The 24945-nt window shown below is 43.0% G+C and overlaps 1 protein-coding gene across 1 annotated transcript in view; it reads right to left on the reverse strand.

The window, feature by feature from the left end:
* LOC128697055 (uncharacterized) overlaps positions 1-24143 on the reverse strand; it is a 41800-nt gene extending 17657 nt beyond the window's left edge. The window contains exons 1-3 of the mRNA XM_070095087.1: positions 23902-24143; positions 17663-17822; positions 15658-15771 (exon numbers count right to left, since the gene is read on the reverse strand). Coding sequence (XP_069951188.1) covers positions 15658-15771; positions 17663-17822; positions 23902-24023 — 396 coding nt within the window. The 5' untranslated portion in view covers positions 24024-24143. The remainder of the gene's footprint in view (positions 1-15657; positions 15772-17662; positions 17823-23901) is intronic.
* Positions 24144-24945: the final 802 nt, after the last annotated feature.

Consider the following 24945-nt stretch of genomic DNA (forward strand, 5'->3'; position numbering starts at 1 on the left):
GCTCATTGCTCCCGACATTTACACAGGTGTTACTAGCTCATTGCTCCCGACATTTACACAGGTGTTACTAGCTCATTGCTCCCGACATTTACACAGGTGTTACTAGCTCATTGCTCCCGACATTTACACAGGTGTTACTAGCTCATTGCTCCCGACATTTACACAGGTGTTACTAGCTCATTGCTCCCGACATTTACACAGGTATTACTAGCTCATTGCTCCCGACATTTACACAGGTGTTACTAGCTCATTGCTCCCGACATTTACACAGGTGTTACTAGCTCATTGCTCCCGACACTTACACAGGTACATTGCTCCCGACATTTACACAGGTGTTACTAGCTCATTGCTCCCGACATTTACACAGGTGTTACTAGCTCATTGCTCCCGACATTTACACAGGTGTTACTAGCTCATTGCTCCCGACATTTACACAGGTGTTACTAGCTCATTGCTCCCGACATTTACACAGGTGTTACTAGCTCATTGCTCCCGACATTTACACAGGTGTTACTAGCTCATTGCTCCCGACATTTACACAGGTGTTACTAGCTCATTGCTCCCGACATTTACACAGGTGTTACTAGCTCATTGCTCCCGACATTTACACAGGTGTTACTAGCTCATTGCTCCCGACATTTACACAGGTGTTACTAGCTCATTGCTCCCGACATTTACACAGGTGTTACTAGCTCATTGCTCCCGACATTTACACAGGTGTTACTAGCTCATTGCTCCCGACATTTACACAGGTGTTACTAGCTCATTGCTCCCGACATTTACACAGGTGTTACTAGCTCATTGCTCCCGACATTTACACAGGTGTTACTAGCTCATTGCTCCCGACATTTACACAGGTGTTACTAGCTCATTGCTCCCGACATTTACACAGGTGTTACTAGCTCATTGCTCCCGACATTTACACAGGTGTTACTAGCTCATTGCTCCCGACATTTACACAGGTGTTACTAGCTCATTGCTCCCGACATTTACACAGGTGTTACTAGCTCATTGCTCCCGACATTTACACAGGTGTTACTAGCTCATTGCTCCCGACATTTACACAGGTGTTACTAGCTCATTGCTCCCGACATTTACACAGGTGTTACTAGCTCATTGCTCCCGACATTTACACAGGTGTTACTAGCTCATTGCTCCCGACATTTACACAGGTGTTACTAGCTCATTGCTCCCGACATTTACACAGGTGTTACTAGCTCATTGCTCCCGACATTTACACAGGTGTTACTAGCTCATTGCTCCCGACATTTACACAGGTGTTACTAGCTCATTGCTCCCGACATTTACACAGGTGTTACTAGCTCATTGCTCCCGACATTTACACAGGTGTTACTAGCTCATTGCTCCCGACATTTACACAGGTGTTACTAGCTCATTGCTCCCGACATTTACACAGGTGTTACTAGCTCATTGCTCCCGACATTTACACAGGTGTTACTAGCTCATTGCTCCCGACATTTACACAGGTGTTACTAGCTCATTGCTCCCGACATTTACACAGGTGTTACTAGCTCATTGCTCCCGACATTTACACAGGTGTTACTAGCTCATTGCTCCCGACATTTACACAGGTGTTACTAGCTCATTGCTCCCGACATTTACACAGGTGTTACTAGCTCATTGCTCCCGACATTTACACAGGTGTTACTAGCTCATTGCTCCCGACATTTACACAGGTGTTACTAGCTCATTGCTCCCGACATTTACACAGGTGTTACTAGCTCATTGCTCCCGACATTTACACAGGTGTTACTAGCTCATTGCTCCCGACATTTACACAGGTGTTACTAGCTCATTGCTCCCGACATTTACACAGGTGTTACTAGCTCATTGCTCCCGACATTTACACAGGTGTTACTAGCTCATTGCTCCCGACATTTACACAGGTGTTACTAGCTCATTGCTCCCGACATTTACACAGGTGTTACTAGCTCATTGCTCCCGACATTTACACAGGTGTTACTAGCTCATTGCTCCCGACATTTACACAGGTGCTACTAGCTCATTGCTCCCGACATTTACACAGGTGTTACTAGCTCATTGCTCCCGACATTTACACAGGTGTTACTAGCTCATTGCTCCCGACATTTACACAGGTGTTACTAGCTCATTGCTCCCGACATTTACACAGGTGTTACTAGCTCATTGCTCCCGACATTTACACAGGTGTTACTAGCTCATTGCTCCCGACATTTACACAGGTGTTACTAGCTCATTGCTCCCGACATTTACACAGGTGTTACTAGCTCATTGCTCCCGACATTTACACAGGTGTTACTAGCTCATTGCTCCCGACATTTACACAGGTGTTACTAGCTCATTGCTCCCGACATTTACACAGGTGTTACTAGCTCATTGCTCCCGACATTTACACAGGTGTTACTAGCTCATTGCTCCCGACATTTACACAGGTGTTACTAGCTCATTGCTCCCGACATTTACACAGGTGTTACTAGCTCATTGCTCCCGACATTTACACAGGTGTTACTAGGTCATTGCTCCCGACATTTACACAGGTGTTACTAGCTCATTGCTCCCGACATTTACACAGGTGTTACTAGCTCATTGCTCCCGACATTTACACAGGTGTTACTAGCTCATTGCTCACGACATTTACACAGGTGTTACTAGCTCATTGCTCCCGACATTTACACAGGTGTTACTAGCTCATTGCTCCCGACATTTACACAGGTGTTACTAGCTCATTGCTCCCGACATTTACACAGGTGTTACTAGCTCATTGCTCCCGACATTTACACAGGTGTTACTAGCTCATTGCTCCCGACATTTACACAGGTGTTACTAGCTCATTGCTCCCGACATTTACACAGGTGTTACTAGCTCATTGCTCCCGACATTTACACAGGTGTTACTAGCTCATTGCTCCCGACATTTACACAGGTGTTTAGCTCATTGCTACATTGCTCCCGACATTTACACAGGTGTTACTAGCTCATTGCTCCCGACATTTACACAGGTGTTACTAGCTCATTGCTCCCGACATTTACACAGGTGTTACTAGCTCATTGCTCCCGACATTTACACAGGTGTTACTAGCTCGTTGCTCCCGACAGGTGTTACTAGCTCACCCGACATTTACACAGGTGTTACTAGCTCATTGCTCCCGACATTTACACAGGTGTTACTAGCTCATTGCTCCCGACATTTACACAGGTGTTACTAGCTCATTGCTCCCGACATTTACACAGGTGTTACTAGCTCATTGCTCCCGACATTTACACAGGTGTTACTAGCTCATTGCTCCCGACATTTACACAGGTGTTACTAGCTCATTGCTCCCGACATTTACACAGGTGTTACTAGCTCATTGCTCCCGACATTTACACAGGTGTTACTAGCTCATTGCTCCCGACATTTACACAGGTGTTACTAGCTCATTGCTCCCGACATTTACACAGGTGTTAGTAGCTCATTGCTCCCGACATTTTACACAGGTGTTAGTAGCTCATTGCTCCCGACATTTACACAGGTGTTACTAGCTCATTGCTACCGACATTTACACAGGTGTTACTAGCTCATTGCTCCCGACATTTACACAGGTGTTACTAGCTCATTGCTCCCGACATTTACACAGGTGTTACTAGCTCATTGCTCCCGACATTTACACAGGTGTTACTAGCTCATTGCTCCCGACATTTACACAGGTGTTACTAGCTCATTGCTCCCGACATTTACACAGGTGTTACTAGCTCATTGCTCCCGACATTTACACAGGTGTTACTAGCTCATTGCTCCCGACACTTACACAGGTGTTACTAGCTCATTGCTCCCGACATTTACACAGGTGTTACTAGCTCATTGCTCCCGACATTTACACAGGTGTTACTAGCTCATTGCTCCCGACATTTACACAGGTGTTACTAGCTCATTGCTCCCGACATTTACACAGGTGTTACTAGCTCATTGCTCCCGACATTTACACAGGTGTTACTAGCTCATTGCTCCCGACATTTACACAGGTGTTACTAGCTCATTGCTCCCGACATTTACACAGGTGTTACTAGCTCATTGCTCCCGACATTTACACAGGTGTTACTAGCTCATTGCTCCCGACATTTACACAGGTGTTACTAGCTCATTGCTCCCGACATTTACACAGGTGTTACTAGCTCATTGCTCCCGACATTTACACAGGTGTTACTAGCTCATTGCTCCCGACATTTACACAGGTGTTACTAGCTCATTGCTCCCGACATTTACACAGGTGTTACTAGCTCATTGCTCCCGACATTTACACAGGTGTTACTAGCTCATTGCTCCCGACATTTACACAGGTGTTACTAGCTCATTGCTCCCGACATTTACACAGGTGTTACTAGCTCATTGCTCCCGACATTTACACAGGTGTTACTAGCTCATTGCTCCCGACATTTACACAGGTGTTACTAGCTCATTGCTCCCGACATTTACACAGGTGTTACTAGCTCATTGCTCCCGACATTTACACAGGTGTTACTAGCTCATTGCTCCCGACATTTACACAGGTGTTACTAGCTCATTGCTCCCGACATTTACACAGGTGTTACTAGCTCATTGCTCCCGACATTTACACAGGTGTTACTAGCTCATTGCTCCCGACATTTACACAGGTGTTACTAGCTCATTGCTCCCGACATTTACACAGGTGTTACTAGCTCATTGCTCCCGACATTTACACAGGTGTTACTAGCTCATTGCTCCCGACATTTACACAGGTGTTACTAGCTCATTGCTCCCGACATTTACACAGGTGTTACTAGCTCATTGCTCCCGACATTTACACAGGTGTTACTAGCTCATTGCTCCCGACATTTACACAGGTGTTACTAGCTCATTGCTCCCGACATTTACACAGGTGTTACTAGCTCATTGCTCCCGACATTTACACAGGTGTTACTAGCTCATTGCTCCCGACATTTACACAGGTGTTACTAGCTCATTGCTCCCGACATTTACACAGGTGTTACTAGCTCATTGCTCCCGACATTTACACAGGTGTTACTAGCTCATTGCTCCCGACATTTACACAGGTGTTACTAGCTCATTGCTCCCGACATTTACACAGGTGTTACTAGCTCATTGCTCCCGACATTTACACAGGTGTTACTAGCTCATTGCTCCCGACATTTACACAGGTGTTACTAGCTCATTGCTCCCGACATTTACACAGGTGTTACTAGCTCATTGCTCCCGACATTTACACAGGTGTTACTAGCTCATTGCTCACGACATTTACACAGGTGTTACTCGCTCATTGCTCCCGACATTTACACAGGTGTTACTAGCTCATTGCTCCCGACATTTACACAGGTGTTACTAGCTCATTGCTCCCGACATTTACACAGGTGTTACTAGCTCATTGCTCCCGACATTTACACAGGTGTTACTAGCTCATTGCTCCCGACATTTACACAGGTGTTACTAGCTCATTGCTCCCGACATTTACACAGGTGTTACTAGCTCATTGCTCCCGACATTTATACACAGGTGTTACTAGCTCATTGCTCCCGACTACAGGTGTTACTAGCTCATTGCTCCCGACATTTATACAGGTGTTACTAGCTCATTGCTCCCGACATTTATACACAGGTGTTACTAGCTCATTGCTCCCGACATTTACACAGGTGTTACTAGCTCATTGCTCCCGACATTTACACAGGTGTTACTATCTCATTGCTCCCGACATTTATACAGTAGGTGTTACTAGCTCATTGCTCTCGACATTTACACAGGTGGTACTAGCTCATTGCTCCCGACATTTACACAGGTGTTACTAGCTCATTGCTCCCGACATTTATATAGGTGTTACTAGCTCATTGCTCCCGACATTTACAAAGGTGTTACTAGCTCATTGCTCCCGACATTTACACAGGTGTTACTAGCTCATTGCTCCCGACATTTACACAGGTGTTACTAGCTCATTGCTCCCGACATTTACACAGGTGTTACTAGCTCATTGCTCCCGACATTTACACAGGTGTTACTAGCTCATTGCTCCCGACATTTACACAGGTGTTACTAGCTCATTGCTCCCGACATTTACACAGGTGTTACTAGCTCATTGCTCCCGACATTTACACAGGTGTTACTAGCTCATTGCTCCCGACATTTACACAGGTGTTACTAGCTCATTGCTCCCGACATTTACACAGGTGTTACTAGCTCATTGCTCCCGACATTTACACAGGTGTTACTAGCTCATTGCTCCCGACATTTACACAGGTGTTACTAGCTCATTGCTCCCGACATTTACACAGGTGTTACTAGCTCATTGCTCCCGACATTTACACAGGTGTTACTAGCTCATTGCTCCCGACATTTACACAGGTGTTACTAGCTCATTGCTCCCGACATTTACACAGGTGTTACTAGCTCATTGCTCCCGACATTTATACAGGTGTTACTAGCTCATTGCTCCCGACATTTACACAGGTGTTACTAGCTCATTGCTCCCGACATTTACACAGGTGTTACTAGCTCATTGCTCCCGACATTTACACAGGTGTTACTAGCTCATTGCTCCCGACATTTACACAGGTGTTACTAGCTCATTGCTCCCGACATTTACACAGGTGTTACTAGCTCATTGCTCCCGACATTTACACAGGTGTTACTAGCTCATTGCTCCCGACATTTACACAGGTGTTACTAGCTCATTGCTCCCGACATTTACACAGGTGTTACTAGCTCATTGCTCCCGACATTTACACAGGTGTTACTAGCTCATTGCTCCCGACATTTACACAGGTGTTACTAGCTCATTGCTCCCGACATTTACACAGGTGTTACTAGCTCATTGCTCCCGACATTTACACAGGTGTTACTAGCTCATTGCTCCCGACATTTACACAGGTGTTACTAGCTCATTGCTCCCGACATTTACACAGGTGTTACTAGCTCATTGCTCCCGACATTTACACAGGTGTTACTAGCTCATTGCTCCCGACATTTACACAGGTGTTACTAGCTCATTGCTCCCGACATTTACACAGGTGTTACTAGCTCATTGCTCCCGACATTTACACAGGTGTTACTAGCTCATTGCTCCCGACATTTACACAGGTGTTACTAGCTCATTGCTCCCGACATTTACACAGGTGTTACTAGCTCATTGCTCCCGACATTTACACAGGTGTTACTAGCTCATTGCTCCCGACATTTACACAGGTGTTACTAGCTCATTGCTCCCGACATTTACACAGGTGTTACTAGCTCATTGCTCCCGACATTTACACAGGTGTTACTAGCTCATTGCTCCCGACATTTACACAGGTGTTACTAGCTCATTGCTCCCGACATTTACACAGGTGTTACTAGCTCATTGCTCCCGACATTTACACAGGTGTTACTAGCTCATTGCTCCCGACATTTACACAGGTGTTACTAGCTCATTGCTCCCGACATTTACACAGGTGTTACTAGCTCATTGCTCCCGACATTTACACAGGTGTTACTAGCTCATTGCTCCCGACATTTACACAGGTGTTACTAGCTCATTGCTCCCGACATTTACACAGGTGTTACTAGCTCATTGCTCCCGACATTTACACAGGTGTTACTAGCTCATTGCTCCCGACATTTACACAGGTGTTACTAGCTCATTGCTCCCGACATTTACACAGGTGTTACTAGCTCATTGCTCCCGACATTTACACAGGTGTTACTAGCTCATTGCTCCCGACATTTACACAGGTGTTACTAGCTCATTGCTCCCGACATTTCAGGTGTTTAGCTCATTGCTCCCGACATTTACACAGGTGTTACTAGCTCATTGCTCCCGACATTTACACAGGTGTTACTAGCTCATTGCTCCCGACATTTACACAGGTGTTACTAGCTCATTGCTCCCGACATTTACACAGGTGTTACTAGCTCATTGCTCCCGACATTTACACAGGTGTTACTAGCTCATTGCTCCCGACATTTACACAGGTGTTACTAGCTCATTGCTCCCGACATTTACACAGGTGTTACTAGCTCATTGCTCCCGACATTTACACAGGTGTTACTAGCTCATTGCTCCCGACATTTACACAGGTGTTACTAGCTCATTGCTCCCGACATTTACACAGGTGTTACTCGCTCATTGCTCCCGACATTTACACAGGTGTTACTAGCTCATTGCTCCCGACATTTACACAGGTGTTACTAGCTCATTGCTCCCGACATTTACACAGGTGTTACTAGCTCCTTGCTCTCGACATTTACACAGGTGTTACTAGCTCATTGCTCCCGACATTTACACAGGTGTTACTAGCTCATTGCTCCCGACATTTATACAGTAGGTTTTACTAGCTCATTGCTCCCGACATTTATACAGGTGTTACTAGCTCATTGCTCCCGACATTTACACAGGTGTTACTAGCTCATTGCTCCCGACATTTATACAGGTGTTACTAGCTCCTTGCTCGCTTCATTTACACAGGTGTTACTAGCTCCTTGCTCCCGACATTTATACAGGTGTTACTAACTCATTGCTCCCGACATTTATACAGAAGGTGTTACTAGCTCATTGCTCCCGACATTTATACAGGAGGTGTTACTAGCTCATTGCTCCCGACATTTATACAGAAGGTGTTACTAGCTCATTGCTCCCGACATTTATACACAGGTGTTACTAACTCATTGCTCCCGACATTTATACAGGTGTTACTAGCTCATTGCTCTCGACATTTATACAGGAGGTGTTACTAGCTCATTGCTCCCGACATTTACAAAGGTGTTAATAGCTCATTGCTCGCGACATTTACACAGGTGTTACTAGCTCATTGCTCCCGACATTTACATAGGTGTTACTAGCTCATTGCTCGCGACATTTACACAGGTGTTACTAGCTCCTTGCTCCCGACATTTACACAGGTGTTACTAGCTCATTGCTCCCGACATTTATACAGGAGGTGTTACTAGCTCATTGCTCCCGACATTTATACAGGAGGTGTTACTAGCTCATTGCTCCCGACATTTATACAGGTGTTACTAGCTCATTGCTCCCGACATTTATACAGGAGGTGTTACTAGCTCATTGCTCCCGACATTTATACAGTAGGTTTTACTAGCTCATTGCTCCCGACATTTACACAGGTGTTACTAGCTCATTGCTCCCGACATTTATACAGGTGTTACTAGCTCATTGCTCCTGACATTTATACAGGAGGTGTTACTAGCTCATTGCTCCCGACATTTATACAGAAGGTGTTACTAGCTCATTGCTCCCGACATTTATACAGGTGTTACTAACTCATTGCTCCCGACATTTATACAGAAGGTGTTACTAGCTCATTGCTCCCGACATTTATACAGGAGGTGTTACTAGCTCATTGCTCCCGACATTTATACAGGAGGTGTTACTAGCTCATTGCTCCCGACATTTATACAGGAGGTGTTATTAGCTCATTGCTCCCGACATTTATACAGGAGGTGTTAATATCTCATTGCTCCCGACATTTATACAGGAGGTGTTACTAGCTCATTGCTCCCGACATTTACACAGGCGTTACTAGCTCATTGCTCCCGACATTTACACAGGTGTTACTAGCTCATTGCTCCCGACATTTATGCAGGTGTTACTAGCTCATTGCTCTCGACATTTACACAGGTGTTACTAGCTCATTGCTCCCGACATTTACACAGGTGTTACTAGCTCATTGCTCCCGACATTTACACAGGTGTTACTAGCTCATTGCTCCCGACATTTACACAGGTGTTACTAGCTCATTGCTCCCGACATTTACACAGGTGTTACTAGCTCATTGCTCCCGACATTTACACAGGTGTTACTAGCTCATTGCTCCCGACATTTACACAGGTGTTACTAGCTCATTGCTCCCGACATTTACACAGGTGTTACTAGCTCATTGCTCCCGACATTTACACAGGTGTTACTAGCTCATTGCTCCCGACATTTACACAGGTGTTACTAGCTCATTGCTCCCGACATTTACACAGGTGTTACTAGCTCATTGCTCCCGACATTTACACAGGTGTTACTAGCTCATTGCTCCCGACATTTACACAGGTGTTACTAGCTCATTGCTCCCGACATTTACACAGGTGTTACTAGCTCATTGCTCCCGACATTTACACAGGTGTTACTAGCTCATTGCTCCCGACATTTACACAGGTGTTACTAGCTCATTGCTCCCGACATTTACACAGGTGTTACTAGCTCATTGCTCCCGACATTTACACAGGTGTTACTAGCTCATTGCTCCCGACATTTACACAGGTGTTACTAGCTCATTGCTCCCGACATTTACACAGGTGTTACTAGCTCATTGCTCCCGACATTTACACAGGTGTTACTAGCTCATTGCTCCCGACATTTACACAGGTGTTACTAGCTCATTGCTCCCGACATTTACACAGGTGTTACTAGCTCATTGCTCCCGACATTTACACAGGTGTTACTAGCTCATTGCTCCCGACATTTACACAGGTGTTACTAGCTCATTGCTCCCGACATTTACACAGGTGTTACTAGCTCATTGCTCCCGACATTTACACAGGTGTTACTAGCTCATTGCTCCCGACATTTACACAGGTGTTACTAGCTCATTGCTCCCGACATTTACACAGGTGTTACTAGCTCATTGCTCCCGACATTTACACAGGTGTTACTAGCTCATTGCTCCCGACATTTACACAGGTGTTACTAGCTCATTGCTCCCGACATTTACACAGGTGTTACTAGCTCATTGCTCCCGACATTTACACAGGTGTTACTAGCTCATTGCTCCCGACATTTACACAGGTGTTACTAGCTCATTGCTCCCGACATTTACACAGGTGTTACTAGCTCATTGCTCCCGACATTTATACAGGAGGTGTTACTAGCTCATTGCTCCCTACATTTATACACAGGTGTTACTAGCTCCTTGCTCCCGACATTTACACAGGTGTTACTAGCTCATTGCTCCCGACATTATACAGGAGGTGTTACTAGCTCATTGCTCCCGACATTTATACAGGAGGTGTTACTAGCTCATTGCTCATTGCTCCCGACATTTATACACAGGTGTTACTAGCTCATTGCTCCCGACATTTATACGACATTTACATTTATACAGGAGGTGTTATTAGCTCATTGCTCCCGACATTTATACAGGTGTTACTAGCTCATTGCTCCCGACATTTATACAGGTGTTACTAGCTCATTGCTCCCGACATTTATACAGAAGGTGTTACTAGCTCATTGCTCCCGACATTTATACAGGAGGTGTTACTAGCTCATTGCTCCCGACATTTATACAGGAGGTGTTACTAGCTCATTGCTCCCGACATTTACACAGGTGTTACTAGCTCATTGCTCCCGACATTTACACAGGTGTTACTAGCTCATTGCTCCCGACATTTACACAGGTGTTACTAGCTCATTGCTCACTACATTTATACACAGGTGTTACTAGCTCATTGCTCCCGACATTTACACAGGTGTTACTAGCTCATTGCTCCCGACATTTACACAGGTGTTACTAGCTCATTGCTCCCGACATTTACACAGGTGTTACTAGCTCATTGCTCCCGACATTTACACAGGTGTTACTAGCTCATTGCTCCCGACATTTACACAGGTGTTACTAGCTCATTGCTCCCGACATTTACACAGGTGTTACTAGCTCATTGCTCCCGACATTTACACAGGTGTTACTAGCTCATTGCTCCCGACATTTACACAGGTGTTACTAGCTCATTGCTCCCGACATTTACACAGGTGTTACTAGCTCATTGCTCCCGACATTTACACAGGTGTTACTAGCTCATTGCTCCCGACATTTACACAGGTGTTTCTAGCTCATTGCTCCCGACATTTACACAGGTGTTACTAGCTCATTGCTCCCGACATTTACACAGGTGTTACTAGCTCATTGCTCCCGACATTTACACAGTTGTTACTAGCTCATTGCTCCCGACATTTACAAAGGTGTTAATAGCTCATTGCTCGCGACATTTACACAGGTGTTACTAGCTCATTGCTCCCGACATTTACATAGGTGTTACTAGCTCATTGCTCGCGACATTTACACAGGTGTTACTAGCTCCTTGCTCCCGACAGGTGTTTAGCTACCAGGTGACATTTCCCGACATTTACACAGGAGGTGTTACTAGCTCATTGCTCCCGACATTTATACAGGAGGTGTTACTAGCTCATTGCTCCCGACATTTACACAGGTGTTACTAGCTCATTGCTCCCGACATTTATACAGGAGGTGTTACTAGCTCATTGCTCCCGACATTTATACAGGAGGTGTTACTAGCTCATTGCTCCCGACATTTATACAGGTGTTACTAGCTCATTGCTCCCGACATTTATGCAGTTGTTACTAGCTCATTGCTCCCGACATTTATACAGGAGGTGTTACTAGCTCATTGCTCCCGACATTTATACAGTAGGTTTTACTAGCTCATTGCTCCCGACATTTATACAGGAGGTGTTTCTAGCTCATTGCTCCCGACATTTATACAGGTGTTACTAGCTCATTGCTCCTGACATTTATACAGTAGGTGTTACTAGCTCATTGCTCCCGACATTTATACAGGTGTTACTAACTCATTGCTCCCGACATTTATACAGAAGGTGTTACTAGCTCATTGCTCCCGACATTTATACAGGAGGTGTTACTAGCTCATTGCTCCCGACATTTATACAGGAGGTGTTACTAGCTCATTGCTCCCGACATTTATACAGGAGGTGTTATTAGCTCATTGCTCCCGACATTTATACAGGAGGTGTTAATATCTCATTGCTCTCGACATTTATACAGGAGGTGTTACTAGCTCATTGCTCCCGACATTTATACAGGTGTTACTAGCTCATTGCTCCCGACATTTATACAGGAGGTGTTACTAGCTCATTGCTCCCGACATTTATACAGAAGGTGTTACTAGCTCATTGCTCCCGACATTTATACAGGTGTTACTAACTCATTGCTCCCGACATTTATACAGAAGGTGTTACTAGCTCATTGCTCCCGACATTTATACAGGAGGTGTTACTAGCTCATTGCTCCCGACATTTATACAGGAGGTGTTACTAGCTCATTGCTCCCGGCATTTATACAGGTGTTACTAGCTCATTGCTCCCGACATTTATACAGGAGGTGTTACTATCTCATTGCTCCCGACATTTATACAGTAGGTTTTACTAGCTCATTGCTCCCGACATTTATACAGGAGGTGTTACTAGCTCATTGCTCCCGACATTTATACAGGTGTTACTAGCTCATTGCTCCTGACATTTATACAGGAGGTGTTACTAGCTCATTGCTCCCGACATTTATACAGAAGGTGTTACTAGCTCATTGCTCCCGACATTTATACAGGTGTTACTAACTCATTGCTCCCGACATTTATACAGAAGGTGTTACTAGCTCATTGCTCCCGACATTTATACAGGTGTTACTAGCTCATTGCTCCTGACATTTATACACAGGTGTTACTAGCTCATGGCTCCCGACATTTACACAGGTGTTACTTGCTCATTGCTCCCGACATTTACAGGAGGTGTTACTAGCTCATTGCTCCCGACATTTACAGGAGGTGTTACTAGCTCATTGCTCCCGACATTTACACAGGCGTTACTAGCTCATTGCTCCCGACATTTACACAGGTGTTTCTAGCTCATTGCTCCCGACATTTACACAGGTGTTACTAGTTCATTGCTCCCGACATTTACACAGGTGTTACTAGTTCATTGCTCCCGACATTTACACAGGTGTTACTAGCTCATTGCTCCCGACATTTATACAGGTGTTACTAGCTCATTGCTCTCGACATTTATACAGGAGGTGTTACTAGCTCATTGCTCCCGACATTTACACAGGTTTTACTAGTTCATTGCTCCCGACATTTACACAGGTGTTACTAGCTCATTGCTCCCGACATTTACACAGGTGTTACTAGCTCATTGCTCCCGACATTTACACAGGTGTTACTAGCTCATTGCTCCCGACATTTACACAGGTGTTACTAGCTCATTGCTCCCGACATTTACACAGGTGTTACTAGTTCATTGCTCCCGACATTTATACAGGTGTTACTAGCTCATTGCTCCCGACATTTACACAGGTGTTACTAGCTCATTGCTCCCGACATTTACACAGGTGTTACTAGCTCATTGCTCCCGACATTTACACAGGTGTTACTAGTTCATTGCTCCCGACATTTACACAGGTGTTATTAGCTCATTGCTCCCGACGTTTACACAGGTGTTACTAGCACATTGCTCCCGACATTTACACAGGTGTTACTAGCTCATTGTTCCCGACATTTACACAGGTGTTACTAGCTCATTGCTCCCGACATTTACACAGGTGTTACTAGCTCATTGCTCCCGACGTTTACACAGGTGTTACTAGCTCATTGCTCCCGACATTTACACAGGTGTTACTAGCTCATTGTTCCCGACATTTACACAGGTGTTAGTAGCTCATTGCTCCCGACATTTACACAGGTGTTACTAGCTCATTGCTCCCGACATTTACACAGGTGTTACTAGCTCATTGCTCCAGACATTTACACAGGTGTTACTAGCTCATTGCTCCCGACATTTACACAGGTGTTACTAGCTCATTGCTCTCGACATTTACACAGGTGTTACTAGCTCATTGCTCTCGACATTTACACAGGTGTTACTAGCTCATTGCTCTCGACATTTACACAGGTGTTACTAGCTCATTGCTCCCGACATTTACACAGGTGTTACTAGCTTATTGCTCTCGACATTTACACAGGTGTTACTAGCTCATTGCTCCCGACATTTACACAGGTGTTACTAGCTTATTGCTCCCGACATTTACACAGGTGTTACTAGCTTTTTGCTCTCGACATTTACACAGGTGTTACTAGCTCATTGCTCTCGACATTTACACATGTGTTACTAGCTTATTGCTCTCGACATTTACACAGGTGTTACTAGCTTATTGCTCTCGACATTTACACAGGTGTTACTAGCTCATTGCTCTCGACATTTACACAGGTGTTACTAGCTCATTGCTCTCGACATTTACACAGGTGTTACTAGCTCCTTGCTCCTGACATTTACACAGGTGTTACTAGCTTATTGCTCTCGACATTTACACAGGTGTTACTAGCTCATTGCTCTCGACATTTACACAGGTGTTACTAGCTCATTGCTCTCGACATTTACACAGGTGTTACTAGCTCCTTGCTCCTGACATTTACACAGGTGTTACTAGCTCATTGCTCCCGACATTTACACAGGTGTTACTAGCTCATTGCTCCCGACATTTACACAGGTGTTACTAGCTCATTGCTCCCGACATTTAAGTCGCCTCTTAACGAGAAGTATTAGATGTTCTAAGTGAAAATTAAGAAATATTAAGTAACAAGACAACACTAGATATTAATTCTTCACAGACGGAGTTGATGACATTTAAGATTAAGCAGTAAATGTTGCAACGAATGTAATCCTTGACAAAGTTACACGACACTAATAAAACTGTTGGTACATTATATTATTTTCAAACGAAGCGTTAAACCTCTGTGGGTCGTTCAATTGAAGTAGAGCTGGAATATCTACTTCTCTCAACTTGATAAAATTATGTTTACCCGAAGTAAGGTAATGCATCTGTAACTACACAAATAAACAATAAAACAAATAATAACACCCCGTCTTACCGTTTTCTCAAATGCAACATCTTCGCGGTTGACGCCGAAGCTGTATATCCTGCAGGAGTGTGGTGTAGCAGGTAGTTCGTCCAGGCAGATGTACGTCCCCTCGTGGCCCGATAACTGACCAAACTCAACAATATCATTATCTTAATCCTCATAAAAGTCGTGATGAAAGACAGAAACTGACATTCTCGCAAACACTTGTTACCCAAACAAACCCACAATGTTAATGATTACTCTTTTTTTTTTTTTTTTTATTCGCCGGTATTTTCCCGGCATCTGTAAAAACTATTTATTAAGGTGAAGAAAAACTTGGTTTTCGATAAGTTGAATCTGATTATGCTATTGAATATTTCAACATTATTATTAAGCACTATATAGTAAATAAAACATGATAATTTTATTATTATTATATATATATATATATATATATATATATATATATATATATATATATATATATATATATATATATATATATATATATATATATATATATATATATATATATATATATATATATATATATATATATATATATATATATATATATATATATATATATATATATATATATATATCTCATCATGTTTCTGCTGCCACTCATCATGTTTCTGCTGCCACTCATCATGTTTCTGCTGCCACTCATGTTTATGCTGCCACTCATCATGTTAATGCTGCCACTCATCATGTTTATGCTGCCACTCATCATGTTAATGCTGCCACTCATCATGTTTCTGCTGCCACTCATGTTTATGCTGCCACTCATCATGTTAATGCTGCCACTCATCATGTTTATGCTGCCACTCATCATGTTAATGCTGCCACTCATCATGTTTCTGCTGCCACTCATGTTTATGCTGCCACTCATCATGTTTCTGCTGCCACTCATGTTTATGCTGCCACTCATCATGTTTATGCTGCCACTCATCATGTTAATGCTGCCACTCATCATGTTTCTGCTGCCACTCATGTTTATGCTGCCACTCATCATGTTAATGATGCCACTCATCATGTTTATGCTGCCACTCATCATGTTAATGCTGCCACTCATCATGTTTCTGCTGCCACTCATGTTTATGCTGCCACTCATCATGTTAATGCTGCCACTCATCATGTTAATGCTGCCACTCATGTTTATGCTGCCACTCATCATGTTAATGCTGCCACTCATCATGTTTCTGCTGCCACTCATGTTTATGCTGCCACTCATCATGTTAATGCTGCCACTCATCATGTTTCTGCTGCCACTCATGTTTATGCTGCCACTCATCATGTTAATGCTGCCACTCATCATGTTAATGCTGCCACTCATCATGTTTCTGCTACCACTCATCATGTTAATGCTGCCACTCATCATGTTAATGCTGCCACTCATCATGTTTCTGCTGCCACTCATGTTTATGCTGCCACTCATCATGTTAATGCTGCCACTCATCATGTTAATGCTGCCACTCATCATGTTAATGCTGCCACTCATCATGTTTCTGCTACCACTCATCATGTTAATGCTGCCACTCATCATGTTAATGCTGCCACTCATCATGTTAATGCTACCACTCATCATGTTTCTGCTACCACTCATCATGTTAATGCTACCACTCATCATGTTAATGCTGCCACTCATCATGTTTATGCTACAAATTAATCAGGAAGGTTAACGGATATATTATTAATAATATTATAATCAAGGGGGAAGCGCTAAACGTTAACGGATATAGGTTTTAGTCTTGGTGGCCTCTCTGCCCTATGGAGTTCACCACTCCGAACCCAACTAACTTATCTATCCTGGCCAGATATAGAGCCAAAGGATGCTGCTGAATTGTTCATTTTATGAGAGATCCGTGTCAGATTTTTCTTGATGAATTGGATATTGGTATCATATTCATCCTTTGGCATCACTGGATCTACCATGTTGCACTGCAGTTCAACTCTCATATCGCGTATGGTAGCAACATACTCCTGGCTCATCCAGTGTTGACTTAAAAACAAAATTTAGGTAATATCTCACCGAGGTATTGTCTCCCTGGAGGAGAGTGGATCCTGGTACCATCAGAGGGTTGGAGCAGTTAGGTGCGGTGTTGTGGCTGATGTAGTTGAAGATGTCCTCGATGTCAGTAGGCAGGTAGTATGGTGGTCTGCCCTGGACGGTGCATAAAGAGTCAGCTTGCCTGTACAAAAACACAGTACGGTTATGGATTATTCTTCCTCATTGTCAACCGCAAATTCGTTTACGATGGGAATTTCTCTTCTTTTAACTCGCTTGAAAAACATTAATTTAGCATGCTCTTAACTTCCTGAAATACCTAGAATAGCTGCTAGATATCACACATTAACACAGCGGAGGAATGCTGCAACAAGCCTGCTGGCCCATACTAGGCAAGTCATTCTTGAATCCATCTATGCCCATCTACACATTGTGCAACTTATTCTTAACGCTACCCAAGAAATTAGCTTCGAAACCTCATAAGTTAGATGAGCACTCCTATTATATTTCCTAAAAAAATGCATATGTACCTCCGTTCATGTATTTTGTTTGTTAATCGTTAAATATACTAGTGAGGTGTCTTAATTAAACGTTGTGAGTAATGAGTAAGAACGTTGCTGGTGCAGAGCTCTTAAAGTGGGGCGTTTGGTATCATTGAGTGGGAGGACAGTGGGGCGTTTGGTATCATTGAGTGGGAGGACAGTGGGGCGTTTGGTATCATTGAGTGGGAGGACGGAAATCCTGCAGGGCGTATCGGTCTATCCATTGTATGATTGGGGAACGATATGGGAAGACTTCCGAAGGCTCAGGTTAATGCCTAGGGTACGTGAGTTGGTATACGGAGTCATGATGGGGATCGAAGCTTCAAAAGCAGTTTTGAGTTTAATGGGTTTGGTGAGGGAACCGTCCTGCAGTCAGTGTGGTGAGCTGGAAACGGCATTTCATGCAGTTTATTTTTGTGAAGAAATGAGGGAGGTACAGATGTGGTTGGCGAGGGTTTTTTCTCTGCTAGGCGGGGGTAATGTAGAGACCCTGCGAGCTTTAACATTAGAGGTAAAAGGGGTATCAAGGGAGGTAAAAAGGGTGAGTATGTATGTGGTAGTGGATTTTCTGTATATTTCCTGGGGAATGAAAGATGCTGGGGGTAGGATTCGAATTAAGGCAATTGCAGCGCGTATATACAGGACTGCTGGTAGGAACAAACTTATTTATGGGAGTCAGTGGGGAGCTTGTTTTCCAGAGAACTACAGAGAGCTTACAGTCAGTCGTCTCCTGCATTTGGTACAGTGATAACCATGTAGGGGACTGGTTTTCTTTGGTAGTCGGGTTTTCACGGGTTTTCAGTGGTGGTGGCGTGTATGGGAATGGTTTTAGCAAATGACATGGGTGGATGGTATGAAGTGTAACGGATTATGGTTGGGTGGTAACTAGTCTGATTCCGGTTGCTGTTGCAGGAATGGAACAAGTAAAACTGTGTGCAAGTGTGAATTGCTTTAAGTATGGAGGTGAATGTGTGTAAATGTAGTGTGTGTGTGTGTGTGTGAAAGTAATGTTCTTTAAGATAAGAAAGCTCCCTGTGTGTGGCGTAATTATGAGGAAATCAAGATGATATGTCAGGTAAAATGGAGTTCAGGGTTAATTTATCTTTCTGGCTTAGATCATAATATATCAGATGAACAATTTAGTGGTTCATAAAAATTTTTCATGTATAGAAATTTTTTGTTTTTTAGGGAAAATAATATTGTAAGTACTTTTGGAGTGGTGAGACACTCCTGTGTCAGAATAGTAATGTAACATCTGATAGACGATAGTAATGTAACATCTGATAGACGATAGTAATGTAACATCTGATAGACGATAGTAATGTAACATCTGATAGACGATAGTAATGTAACATCTGATAGACGATAGTAATGTAACATCTGATAGACGATAGTAATGTAACATCTGATAGACGATAGTAATGTAACATCCGGCCGGGGGTATGGTTTAGTTGCAACGTTTAGTTGCTGCAGGGATGGTACAAGAACACCTGGGTGTTCAAGTGTTGCTGCAGGGATGGCACAAGAACACCTGGGTGTTCAAGTGTTGATGCAGGGATGGTACAAGAACACCTGCGTGTTCAAGTGTTGATGCAGGGATGGAACAAGAACACCTGGGTGTTCAAGTGTTGATGCAGGGATGGTACAAGAACACCTGGGTGTTCAAGTGTTGATGCAGGGATTGAACAAGAACACCTGGGTGTTCAAGTGTTGCTTCAGGGATGGTACAAGAACACCTGCGAGTTCAAGTGTTGCTGCAGGGATGGCACAAGAACACCTGGGTGCTCAAGTGTTGCTGCAGGGACGGCACAAGAACACCTGGGTGTTCAAGTGTTGATGCAGGGATGGTACAAGAACACCTGGGTGTTCAAGTGTTGCTGCAGGGATGGCACAAGAACACCTGGGTGTTCAAGTGTTGATGCAGGGATGGCACAAGAACACCTGCGTGTTCAAGTGTTGCTGCAGGGATGGTACAAGAACACCTGCGTGTTCAAGTGTTGATGCAGGGATGGTACAAGAACACCTGGGTGTTCAAGTGTTGCTGCAGGGATGGCACAAGAACACCTGCGTGTTCAAGTGTTGATGCAGGGATGGCACAAGAACACCTGCGTGTTCAAGTGTTGATGCAGGGATGGCACAAGAACACCTGCGTGTTCAAGTGTTGATGCAGGGATGGCACAAGAACACCTGGGTGTTCAAGTGTTGATGCAGGGATGGCACAAGAACACCTGCGTGTTCAAGTGTTGATGCAGGGATGGTACAAGAACACCTGGGTGTTCAAGTGTTGATGCAGGGATGGCACAAGAACACCTGCGTGTTCAAGTGTTGATGCAGGGATGGAACAAGAACACCTGCGTGTTCAAGTGTTGATGCAGGGATGGAACAAGAACACCTGCGTGTTCAAGTGTTGATGCAGGGATGGAACAAGAACACCTGGGTGTTCAAGTGTTGATGCAGGGATGGCACAAGAACACCTGGGTGTTCAAGTGTTGATGCAGGGATGGTACAAGAACACCTGCGTGTTCAAGTGTTGATGCAGGGATGGAACAAGAACACCTGCGTGTTCAAGTGTTGATGCAGGGATGGCACAAGAACACCTGGGTGTTCAAGTGTTGATGCAGGGATGGAACAAGAACACCTGCGTGTTCAAGTGTTGATACAGGGATGGAACAAGAACACCTGCGTGTTCAAGTGTTGATGTAGGGATGGAACAAGAACACCTGCGTGTTCAAGTGTTGATGCAGGGATGGAACAAGAACACCTGCGTGTTCAAGTGTTGATGCAGGGTTGGAACAAGAACACCTGCGTGTTCAAGTGTTGATGCAGGGATGGAACAAGAACACCTGGGTGTTCAAGTGTTGCTGCAGGGATGGAACAAGAACACCTGCGTGTTCAAGTGTTGATGCAGGGATGGAACAAGAACACCTGCGTGTTCAAGTGTTGATGCAGGGATGGAACAAGAACACCTGCGTGTTCAAGTGTTGATGCAGGGATGGAACAAGAACACCTGCGTGTTCAAGTGTTGATGCAGGGATGGAACAAGAACACCTGCGTGTTCAAGTGTTGATGCAGGGATGGAACAAGAACACCTGGGTGTTCAAGTGTTGCTGCAGGGATGGAACAAGAACACCTGGGTGTTCAAGTGTTGATGCAGGGATGGTACAAGAACACCTGGGTGTTCAAGTGTTGCTGCAGGGATGGCACAAGAACACCTGGGTGTTCAAGTGTTGCTGCAGGGATGGCACAAGAACACCTGGGTGTTCAAGTGTTGCTGCAGGGATGGCACAAGAACACCTGCGTGTTCAAGTGTTGCTGCAGGGATGGCACAAGAACACCTGGGTGTTCAAGTGTTGGTGCAGGGATGGCACAAGAACACCTGGGTGTTCAAGTGTTGCTGTAGGGATGGCACAAAAACACCTGTGTGTTCAAGTGTTGATGCAGGGATGGCACAATAACACCTGTGTGTTCAAGTGTTGATGCAGGGATGGCACAAGAACACCTGGGTGTTCAAGTGTGAATGACTCTGGGTATGGAGGTGCATGTGTGTAAATGTAGTGTGTGGTGTGTGAATGTAATTCTGTCATGGATAAGAAAGCTCCCTGTGTTTGGAGTTATTATGAGGAAATCATGATAAGATGTACCGTAAAATGGTGTCTAGGGTTAATTTATCTTGATGGCTGAGTTCTTAATATATCAGATGAACAATTTATTGGTTATTAAACAACTCTCATGTATAGTAAATTTCTGTTTTTTTTTTTTAGGGAAATATAATAATGTACATACTTTTTGGGGTGGTGATACACTCCATTGTCATAATAGTAATGCAACAATTGATGAACTCTAGTAAAAGTTTGTATATATCCCAATCTGTTGGTGATATTAGTTATTTTACTTAGGGGTGAAGGAGGGATATTAGTAAAAACTTTTCTGCCAGGATCACATCTATCAAAATTATCGGTACTCGTGACAAGTGCCTCCAAATATAAAATTAACAGTGTGTTGCAGAATCAGTTATGGCATTTGTGAGAATTCTGTATGAAGGATTAATAATATATAAATAACAAAGTGGAAAATAAATGCAGATTGTAGGTTTGGTGCTTCTTTGTTGATAATAATAATAATAATAATGCTTATTGTAATGTAGTCTTGTGTAATCTTGCTTAACATAGGTGTGTGGGATATAATACGTAGGTGATGAGGGACAGTGTGTCAGCACAAAGTTAAAAGTCTGTGTGTATTTTGACAATGAAATTTATAATTCTGTGTAAGAACTGATACTGTGTTCTTTTGTCTATTTAATGTATTGTATTGTTTTAAATAAAATATAAAAAAAAAGATTGTGATGAATATAATGTGTTGCTGTGAGAAAAGACTGAGAGACAGACAGACAGACAGACAAAAACATGTTCGTACAACATAAGCGAAATATAGTCAGTTGACTAAATAAAACTCGCTGGTCCTCAGATGGTTCCAACATCATCCTGTTCACTATTTGAATGTCTCATAATAAAAATGTTTTCAAATGAGGTGATGTAAGTAACAGCTGTTAGCTTGTAAATAAAATTATGAACCTAAACCAAACCTTGTAAAACCCTGTATAAAAGAGAGAGGGAGAGAGAACGAATTAATGAATGAATGTGGTGGTAGGGATGGAGGTGCTAACTTCTAGCAAGTAACTTACATGATCAGGTTCGTTGTTCTACCTGACGCATAACTAACAACCAAGACAGAAAAGGGAATAAATTAACAAGAGAAAATGAATAAATTTCACCCATACTTTAACCTTCAATTTTTTACTAATCTAATATAGCTAACAAGTAGAAAAAAAATACCGATAAGTACGCACTGTTTACCAAGTGTTGGCTGTTATGTTACATATTATTCTTAGCTTCATCTTTAAATTAATGCGAAGACTTGCTTTGAAAGTATTCATAAAGGAAACAATCAATGAATTTTTCAGTGAACTAATGTGAAATGATTGTTTCTGACTTCTCTAACATTGTTGTTGGTGTTATGTTAGATAACAAGTTGCGTTTTTTGAGTAATGTTTGGAACAAAGTTGATGTCTTCTGCGTATTGTTAGGTACCAAGATGATGTCTTCTTTGTAATGTTAGGTACCAAGATGATGTCTTCTTTGTAATGTTAGGTACCAAGATGATGTCTTCTTTGTAATGTTAGGTACCAAGATGATGTCTTCTTTGTAATGTTAGGTACCAATATGATGTCTTCTTTGTAATGTTAGGTACCAAGATGATGTCTTCTTTGTAATGTTAGGTACCAAGATGATGTCTTCTTTGTAATGTTAGGTACCAGTATGATGTCTTCTTTGTAATGTTAGGTACCAAGATGATGTCTTCTTTGTAATGTTAGGTACCAATATGATGTCTTCTTTGTAATGTTAGGTACCAAGATGTTGTCTTCATGGTAATTATAGGAACGAATATGATAGCCTTAGTGTAATGTTAGGTACCAAGATAATGTAGTGTTAGGTACCAAGATGTTATCTTAGTAAAGATACGTACCAACACGGAGGGCCAAAGTCATACTTTTTGTACCACACAGTGAGGTAAAACGTGAAGCATGTCAGTTAAATACAAATATAATTAGCCATCCTTGCCAGCACGAGTTATCACGGTGGAACATAACTGTAGCAAAGTAAGGCATTTTATACCAATTATGAAGGTAAAACATTTAATGGTAGTTGTCACTGTGGAACTTACTTGTAGAGCAGGAAAGTTGTCAAGACAGAATAAGCCAGCAGGGAACACACCAGAAAAACAGAGACGACCATGTAGACCCAAATGGCTCTTTCTTTGGCTCTTTTATCGTATTTCACGTTCATTATGAAAGAAATTGCATAACCTCACTTCTCTGCTTAGCTTAGATGAAACAACTAAGTGTCCCAAGTCCTCTCTCTCATACTCCGTTATTCATTCCTTTCCTCCCTCGCACCTTCACCTGCTCTCTCCCTCCCTTCCTCCCTCTCTCCCTCCCTTCCTCCCTCCCTCGCTACTTCCACCAATCATGCTCCTTCCACTAGACAAGGATATTTGTTGATCTTTCCTCCTGCTCTGGACGCCTGCAGTAGCTGCTACGTGTCGTTTTCTAGCCTGTTAAAACTTGATATTGTTGTTTTTAAAGGTGAAATAAGTAGACAAAAATGACTTTGTGATGTTAAGTTACTGGAGAAACAACATTACAGATCCAGGCTTCATGCTAGATGGCAGTTATTTGGTCTCTTCTTTAGCTGCTCCCTTCGTTATCACCCTCATACTTTAATAATAATAATAATAATAATAATAATAATAATAATAATAATAATAATAATAATAATAATAATAATAATAATAAAAATAATATTTTTTTATTTGGACAAGCAAGTTACAGAGGTAATGAACTCACAATTTACAAAGGTAATGAACTCCAGGTAGGTCTGGTCACAATCATGACAAGTTACAAAGGTATTTACAGATTACAGAGGTACACAATGGGTCCAGGGACTGGGCCCCCAAAGTTTTGATAGCTGAACTAGGTACAAAGGTAATGAACTCACAAGTTACAAAGGTAATGAACTCACAAGTTACAAAGGTAATGAATACTGTAAGAATGGTTACTTACGTTTATACATGGCTACAATCATGAACAAATTATTGTGTAATGAGCAATTCACACTTCCACACCCGGTCACAACTGTAGTGAGTTATTGGTGCAAATATTGATTGTTGAGTCACACACACACACACACACACACACACACACACACA

Source organism: Cherax quadricarinatus, chromosome 49 (assembly GCF_038502225.1).
Source record: "Cherax quadricarinatus isolate ZL_2023a chromosome 49, ASM3850222v1, whole genome shotgun sequence".
NCBI lineage: Eukaryota > Metazoa > Arthropoda > Malacostraca > Decapoda > Parastacidae > Cherax > Cherax quadricarinatus.